The sequence below is a fragment of the Cibotium barometz genome, chromosome 2 (genome assembly GCF_041138505.1).
Source record: "Cibotium barometz isolate CiBa-2024 chromosome 2, ASM4113850v1, whole genome shotgun sequence".
NCBI lineage: Eukaryota > Viridiplantae > Streptophyta > Polypodiopsida > Cyatheales > Cibotiaceae > Cibotium > Cibotium barometz.
In genome coordinates this window covers 17176948-17186289 of record NC_141047.1, presented here as the reverse complement: position 1 = coordinate 17186289, position 9342 = coordinate 17176948, and the positions used below count along the sequence as shown (strand labels likewise).

The 9342-nt window shown below is 39.2% G+C and overlaps 1 protein-coding gene across 1 annotated transcript; it reads left to right on the top strand.

Moving 5' to 3' along the window:
• The first annotated feature begins 547 nt into the window (after positions 1 to 547).
• Positions 548 to 1914, top strand: LOC147640737 (rho GDP-dissociation inhibitor 1-like). The gene is made up of 5 exons (XM_086810929.1): positions 548 to 726; positions 832 to 881; positions 1230 to 1457; positions 1636 to 1760; positions 1846 to 1914. The coding sequence occupies exons 1-5, from the start codon at positions 548 to 550 to the stop codon at positions 1912 to 1914; spliced, it is 651 nt and encodes a 216-aa protein (XP_086667055.1).
• The last annotated feature ends 7428 nt before the right edge of the window (positions 1915 to 9342 follow it).

Below are 9342 nucleotides of genomic sequence, written 5' to 3'. Positions count from 1 at the left end.
CCAGCCATCATCCATGATCATATGTCTACCTCACCTCTAAGCATAGTTCTACATTAGTGCAATCTTTCTCTCTCTCTCTCTCTCTCTCTCTCTCTCTCTCTCTCTCTCTCTCTCTCTCGTATATGGGCCATGCCCACCAATGTGAGATTAAGAGTGAGATTAGTGGAGGCATTATGCCCATGCAAAAGATATTAGTGGAGAGATTAATGATTTTTGTTTTGGTATTATCCACAATTTGGTATTATCCACAATTTTGTTTTGGTATTATCCACAATTTGTCCCATCTCCCTTGTTGATTCATTCACATAGCCATAGCTTTAAGCTCACTGTAGCTTCTGTTAACTATGTGATAAATTCTCACCTACCCTCAACAACAAACACATGTTTTGGTATTATCCACAATTTGTCCCATCTCCCTTGTTGATTCATTCACATAGCCATAGCTTTAAGCTCACTGTAGCTTCTGTTAAACTATGTGATAAATTCTCACCTACCCTCAACAACAAACACAACCACCATAGCAGCAAGCCCATGTAATGCCAGTGGGATGGTGGACACTACAAGGAATCAGCCAGGGCCCTCTACAGATAACACCAATGGGGGAGATTTGCAAGGAAATCTTCATAGGCAATTCAGCAAGAGCTCCATTTGTGAGTCAGAAGAAGGGGATTTGGAGCATGAAGAAGAAGGCATGGAAAAGAAGGCATGGAAAAGAAGAGCTTTGTGGTGAGCCCCATTGTGCCCCTCAAGGACTAGTTAGAGAAAGACAAGGTGAGCACTTGCCACTATCTTGTTAAACAGACAATTGGTGATTACTTGTGTCTTAATAAGCTTAAGAAGATGGAAGGAACAGCTTCTCGGGAGCGTTCTGCTTGATCCGGTAGTCTTCCACTAAGAAAGCTCAGTTTATAATTAAAAAATCCCTCAAATAATTAATAATTGTAAAATGGCATTGTTGCTTTGGATTGGTAGCATTAGATCTCACATAGTTGCTTTTTTGAGGAGCATTTTGGCCGTAAAATACTTGCAAATTTTTAAAATGCCTGTCAAAAATTACACTAAATCACAAAAAAACGTGCTAACGTGCTACATTGCACCAAACTCGTCAATTTTGAAGGGCAAGGACGTCTATAAAAAATTAAGCCTTGATCTCAAGGTTCACACATCAGGCCCTCATTTTCTAATGTCTTTTCTCCCCAATTGATGAATGATTTTTTCCTCTCTTTATTTGGCAGAAGTTGTAGAGCCCAAGGTGCAAGTGGTCAGTTTCAGCATCCTATCTATTTGGCGGCCAGACATTTTGATCCCCCTTCCCCTCCCAACCAACTCCAAAACTCATCTCTTCACACTCAAAGAAGGGAGAACCTATAAAATCAAGTTCACATTTATTGTGCACAATCAGAACATCATGTCTGGGCTCACATACATTCACACCGTGTGGAAGAACGGATTTAGAGGTAAGGCTAAGTGCATTAAAGTACATTAAGTTGAGACAAGAGATGTTTTTAAAAAGAGAGAGAGAGAGAGAGAGAGAGAGAGAGAGAGAGAGAGAGAGAGAGAGAGAGAGAGAGAGAGAGAGAGAGAGAGAGAGAGAGAAGAAAACTAATCACAAAAGGTTTCTTCCAATCCATGCAGTGGACAATACAAAAATTATACTAGGAACTTTTGGACCTCAAAGTGATCCTTACACATATGTAATGGATGAGGAGACAACACCCTCAGGCGTTCTTGCACGTGGGAGCTATATTTTGAGAACTAAAGTAATATATATATATATTGTTTATCTTAATTATTTATACTAACTACAATCCGATGTCATTTACACATGTTCTTTCTCACTTTTAGTTCGTTGATGATGATGGACGGAGCCATGTGGAGATTCAACATACCTTTGACATCTGCAAGGATTGGTAGTATATTTGTTCAACTTCAATCTTAGATAAGTATCCACCCTCTTTCGTCGAGGTTTCCTTTGATAGCTGAGTTAAAGGAAGGTTTGTCCAATAAGATAGCTCGTGGGTATGTTTCACTTGCCCATGTAATCTCACTATTTTAGAGGTCTATAATGCCTACATCTTTTGTACATGATCTTTTGTACATGGTGTCATGTGTGTGGCAACGTCCATATGGTAAATACATGTGTAATTAGAAAAACATGTTTCACAAAAATCCTTTAGAGTTTCCACCATTCTTGGAGGATCAATATCAACTTTGTCATTGTCTTCACTCCCCCGCATCTTATCTACTTGATTCACGTACATTGGAAGAAATAAAAAAGCAATAAAAAGTGAGTTGGAATGCCAAGTTTAATAGGTCTTAATAAATGTAGTAATGGTACTAATCATAGTTTTGATTCATGTCTAAGCTAGATCGCCTTTGTAAACCATTCTAGAGTAATTGTCTATAACATGTGTATGTGAGGTGTGTAGGGGTGGGTGGGTGGTTATATGTGTGTGTGTGTGTGTGTGTGTGTGTGTGTGTGTGTGTGTGTGAGAGAGAGAGAGAGAGAGAGAGAGAGAGAGAGAGAGAGAGAGAGAGAGAGAGAGAGAGTTTATTTTTATCTTATGCCTTTTCCATGGTTGCCTTGATAATTTTAGATTAGAGAGTTAACTATCATAAATATCCAATAGAAGAAATTTTAGATAATTGTCGACTTATAAGATAAATTTCAAGAGATTGAGAGTATATTTTAATTTTAGTGGTGAACGGACTAAACCCCCATAAATAATAACATGATCTAGGTACAAGGAGAAATCACTTTACTACTCACTTACTAGAATTTAACGACCATGGGTAAATAAATCAACCACGGTAAAAGCATGCACTAGGTGATCCCCCTTACCTCCCTTGCCCCTTCCTGGATATGAGTGGCTTCAATTCCCACACACAAATATTTTTTATATTTTTTCCAAAATAGTCCAAGAAGCTATAATTAGTTTTCTTTATAAAATACGGCTTGGGGAGGTGTGGAGGGGAGGGGTTGGGGGGTGTTTTGTTGGTATGGGGTATGATGGCACGACACTGTGTGTGGGGGAGGGGAGGCTATGGGGTATGACAGCATGACACATGGGGGAGGGGAGGTGTGATGGCACAATGGTTGTAACCATAAATAATTGCACTCACATGTGCACAAAATATAACACATCCCAAAATACAACCATAAATAATTGTACTCACATGTGCACAAAATATAACACGTTCCAACTATACAAAATAGTCGACGAACATAAAGTTGCAACCATAAATAATAGCACTCACATGTGCACAAAATATAACATGCCCCAAAATATAACCATAAATAATTGTACTCACATGTGCACAAAATATAACATGCCCCAACTAAACAGAATGGGAAACGGACAATAAGATAATGTTGACACGTGGCCAATAAATGAAGCAACTCCACATGATACCACAAACAATAAATACGTGTTTTATACATAACCCTACAGCCATGCGATGTCCTAGTCAGTTACATTGTAGTGCTCATTATCAATTGCTCAACAATGCCAAGTGCTCATGTTAGTTATATACAATCAATTAGAGTCCTCATAATTAATCCCAACATGACAGCATGTGATAGACACAAACATAAACAGAGCATAAACACTAATAATACTAGCTCAGTATGTAACATCGAATCAACCACAATACCAATAACACTAGCATATCCCCAAATGTGTATACACTAATAACATTAGCTCTTAGTATTTAATATGGAATCACTCATGATACTAACTACTAGCATGGTGCAGTAGTATTTCAAGGATCACTAATCTACGGTGGTGGAAGGATATAGCTAACAAATGAGTTGGTCTTTACTTGGGTAGCCTAACAAGCAAGAAGAAAAGAAAGCCTCTACATTGATCCACTTACCACTTGATTTGACTTTCTTATGTCCTCACATTTTTTTAAACTTTTACAATTGTGCACTCCCTTCAAAAAAAGGTTGAGTGCCCATTAGCTTTCCTTAACTCCCTATTCCGCTTCCTCCACAATGCCTCACAACCCAACTCTGAGCTTGCCTCCTTTACACAAGTGAGCCACCCACCTTCCACAAGGTCTATTTCTTTGGTTGGTATTTGCCCAGCTTACTATGATGGAAAGAAACATTCAGTCTTTGCCATATAAACTAGTCTTTCCTACAATGTGGAGGCCCTTCTACAACAATGCACATGCCAATGTATTCAAAGAATTTTGTAGCATAAGGCTGCATCATGCGATGAGTATGAAGCAACTTGCATGAGGGGTTGGATTGTTCACACCAATGCAAGCAATGATGCAACGGTATACTGCTACTATTGTCACACCAAAGAGATGATCCCTCTGTTATCTTAAGCTATGATTACACCAGCCCCTTGCAGTAGCTGATTTACACGTAATTTCACTTGTTTCATTGGGTAGCTTGCTTTCCCATAGCCCACTTTTTCCAAGACCCTGGGAGGGTGGGGGGGTTTCAGATTTCTTGAGCTACTAACACCAAATATCTAGAGAAACATGGTAGTATAACAACATATACTTGATGATGAGGATGATGTTCACACCAGATTATGCTCAGGTGACTCTAATACCAACTGAAACTATCATTGTTATATATGACCCAATTTTCAATTTACCAAAAAACTTAGAAGTTTCTCACACATATGCTTACATCCTTTGAAGTGTTCAACATACCTCCCTTCCTAAAGGTGACCACATTGTCACCATTAGGAAGGTTGGTGACCACATTGTCACCAAGCTTAGGCTGTGCAGATGCTACCGGTCCTAGAGAGGTTTAGATGGTCAAAGGATATAGTTGGTGTGGAGACTAATCCACATGTTCTGGGGCCTATTGGAAATAGGGTTTGGTTGGTCATTGAGTTAGAACGCATGTCGAGGTTACATGTGATGTAACGTAGAGTAAAAAATGCATGATATATGGTGTCGCCTCTGGGTTGGTTAGCTGTTGAGTTAGGAAGCATGTCAAGGCTATATGTGATGTAACATGGACAAAAAATTGTGTGATGTGAGGTCTCACCTCCAGGTTTATGAGTTGGTTGTTGGGCCCGTTCAAGGAAAGAGAGCCCACAACTTACTTGGGGATTCATGCACCAAGATCATTTGATTGGCAATGACCAATGGTGGCCCTAAATGGTTGTGTGGAAAGGTATAATTTTGAGATTTCATGTTGAACCTAGAGACAAGAGTTTACGCTCTAAGAGGATCCAAGCGATGTGCCATACCATGGGGCTAGGATTTTCCCCACCATAGTCACCCCATTCAAAGATGTACTTGGATGACTATAGATGATGAGGGTTGGTGTAGGTGTTAGTATTATGAGTGCCTATGTATGGAAGGTATGCATTCATAATACTAACACCACATGAAGTGCAAATCCCTTATAAGTGTCTATTGATGATGAGGTTTGGTGTAGTTGTTAGCTATTGTGAGTGCCTATGTATGAAAGATATGTACATGAAGTGTAAATCCCTTGCATGGGTTATTAGGGTTGCAGGTGTGCCTTATGTGTATACTCCTCCAAGTGATGACTTTGACTCTCTGCATTTTTCAACTATTATTTTTGCTTTCTTTGGAAATTTGCCTGTCATCATGGGTTTGGGGAATCTAGGTCATGAAGCTGTGACACCCCTCTTTGAGTTGACGAGGGTTTTGTATTGGGTTTAGCCCCATAAATAATTTGAAAGTGGTAGGTAGGGCCTAGTATGGGGTGAGACTTATCAACCTGCATGGCACCAAAGATATTCCCAATCTCATAGAAGGAGGTGATGAAAGGCTTGCAAGAAGCCAGTGATTGGCATCGTATGATGTTGTCAAAAGGGTTTCCAAATGCCAGTATTTGAAGGCGACTGCCCTATGGCCATGGAAGCATTTGTGAGCAAGCCTTAGAGGTCTATTTGTTGGCAAAAATTTAGGCCTTCATTGAGGTCAAAGGCCAGGTGTTCTTTGGCACCTCCTCAAGGATGAGGGCGATGAGCTGGAAGAAAAATCACATGGTAACTATGGCTAGGTTGGGGACCTTTACGTAGTAGAGGTCATTTAAATTCTTCATTCGGAACCACACATCTATGGTGATGAGTGATGTGGGTTCATCAATGTAAGGAAAGTTGTAGACTGGCCCTTTTCCTTCATGACTAAGAAATTACACTAGGACCACTTTCTTTTGATCAGCATAAACTTGGGATCAATGTAGACTTCTCTTGGTGTAGCCATATACTTTCCACATTTGTTGATTGTTTAAGTTATAGGGGTGGTGCCTCTTGGGCAGGTTATATTCCCAAATATCATGTGGTTGTGTAGTCCCTTGGATTAATAAATTTCTAGCCTACTCTACTATGGGTGGTCGATCTTCCACTAAGCAAATAGGTTGTCCATGTTTTGGTTCACACCAGTCAGATTTTGGCCATACTAAAGGGTGTGGCAAGGCTATCATGGAAGTTCCCTTAGAAGGTGAGGTCCTACACATTGGGTGGGTAACAGAGTTGGTGTTCATAGATAGGTAAGGGGACCCTATTGTCTCTTTCATTAGTCTCTTCATAGGTGGTGGTGGTGCCTCATTGAGGTTAGGCCCCTCATGGAATGGTTTGATGATTGGCCCGCTCATGGATGTGGGTGATGAGGTGGTTGAGGAAGAAGTTTAAGATCAGGGGGCTGAGATGTGGATGAAGAAGGTAATTTTGTGGTTGATGATACATCAAGATTGATGGGAGGGTTTTAGGTGGGTGTTGGTTTATAGAGGCTAGAGCAATTCAGGGCATGGATGGGGGGTCGAGATCGCTCAATGCTAGGTTTGGATTTGCTTCTTAGGATCTACTTTATCATCCAAGCTTTGAGAAGAGTGTGCCTCATCGGCATGGGGACTGTCTTCTCTTGAAGGCTTCTCTTAAAGGCTACCCCTTGTTTGCCTTCTAACGAGTCTTAAAGGTTATCCTCTACACCTGCAAGCTTTTGGCTTTTGAAAAAGGCATAGGCCTCCTATGCCTTGTTGATGGAGATGTCTTAGGGGGGTAGGGCAAGAATGGTTGTGAGAGCTTACTCGAGGTATGTGTAGACTATTTGAGCAAGGCATAGGAGACCTATGCCTTTTAGAAGCCAAAAGCTTGCACGTGAAGAGGATAACCTTTAAGACTCCTTAGAAGGCAATCATGAGGGTAGGCCACATGGATGGTATGACTGGCTATGAGAGCTTATTTGAGGTATGTGTAGACTATCTAATATAGTTAGAGGATGTATTATAGATTATATTTGTGTTATTGGGCATGTGAGAAAGTTTGTGGTAGCTTGGTTTCACTCCTTAGAATATGAGGTTCATCATGGCTACCATGGTAGAGTGAAGTAGCTCTTTATTGATGGTATAGTTGAGGTCGAGAAGCATCATGTGTTCAAGGAAGTGGTATTTCTCAGTAAAGAGTGTAGATAAAAATAAGTGGCAAGGTTGGACACAACTAGGTGAGATTCAATGAAGTACAAAAGGATGGTTGCCCACAAGAAGGAGTTGTCTTAGTCATAGAAGAAGGGGGTGGTGAGGATTGGTTTTGCCATGAGGTGTTGATGCGGGTGAGGATGGTGTAGAAGGTGGGGGTTGAGATTGGGTCAGATAAAAAGATATTAATGAGGTGTTGATGTGGGTGAGGATGGTGTAGATGGTGGGGGTTGAGATTGGGTCAGATAAAAAGAAATTAATGAGGTAAGGGTATCCATAGTAGGGGACTGACTATTGGTGGTGGTTGGTAAGGTGTTGAGGTCAATTCCCCATGAGAGAAGCATATCCAACTTCTTTTGGTTATGTCCTTCCAATCAAGTATCATCCGAGATAATGGTTTCTAGCTTGTGGATTCCTGTAAGGTCTTGGTGATGAGGTTTTCTTTATGTCGGAGGAGCTCTTAGAATGCCATTTCTCTAGCCACATTCCACATGGCCATGGATTGGAAATACTCCTCATGGTATTTGGTCACGTCTTTGGTATCCTCTCTAGTCTCATGAGAGGGCATCTTCATGCTATTTTGCAAATTGGTCAGCCACATGGATCGCTTGGGCTTCTTTGTATTTAGCTTTCTTGACCTCTTCTAGGAGTTTGTCTTTGTGGACTTCATGTGCCAGTGCCACATTCTTAGATGCTTCTAGTTCTTGGTATTGTAAATTTGAAGGGCTTCCATATCCTGCTTGTGAGATTGGGAGTGAACTAAGGACCAAAGAAAAGAATTAAAAAAATTAAATTTTGACACCTCAGTGTGGGGATCTCCCCTCATGAAGTAGGCACCTTTTTCTTATCATTACCCCTAATTTTTAGTCAATAAAATGAGATATTTTCATCTCTCATCTCTCCTATTTCAAAACTAGATCCAAAAAATAAGTTGAACTGACCCAAAAATGGTCAAAAATTGACCAAACTGATCTGGAAAATTCTAGAATCAGTTTGCTTGGTTAGAGGCTCACTTTTTCCTATAAATAGAAGCCTCCCCCTTTGTAAAAGCTTAATGGTGTTTATGCACTGTTACTCTACTCTTGTCTTGAGCCATTTACATTGAATTTTTTTAATAATTCAATTATTTTTGGCCTAATCCTCTCCAAAGTGAATTGGTGGCCACTCTTGCTTCAAACAAGAGTAGAACCCTCAATCCCTCAAGCCAAAGGAGAGCTTACAAGCTCCATGTAAGCTAGTTTTCTTACTTGTTTACGAATTTTTAATGCAAAATCTATAGTTTTCTTGATTTTTATGTTTTGTAGATATTTGAATTAAATTCAAATGCTATGCCTTTGATGAAAAGGCCACCCCCCTCTCTTCTTTACATTCCAACCTTTCTTAATCCTAGAAAGATTAACTAAGTGATTAATTAAAGTCTTCTTATTGTTTACTCTCTTGAATTTAGAAAATTATGTAGATTAGAGTTCTATAATTCTAAATTGGGTTAATTAATTTAAATAAAGAAAGATAAAAATGAGAAATGGTCAGCCATACAAAGGAGGTTATGGCAAAATTTTCCAGAATTTTGTGAAAAAGAAAGTTTGTTTTTATGTTATTCCAAAAGAGTAATTCCCACCATTTTTGCATCTAAAAGAAATATTCTAATTACTCCATGTACATATTGACCTATGAATATGCATGGATATCACTGATATTAATTATTAAAATTGATTTCTATGCATAAAAAGATGCATAAAGGAAATTTTTTATTACAAAGTGTTATTCTTATTAGATTTGATTTCTATGCATCGAAAGATGCATAATGGAATTTTTTTAAATTACAAAAGTGTTATTCTTATTAAATTTGATTTCTATGCATAGAAAGATGTATAAAGGAATTTTTTAAGTTACAAAAGTGTTATTCTAATTAAATTTGATTT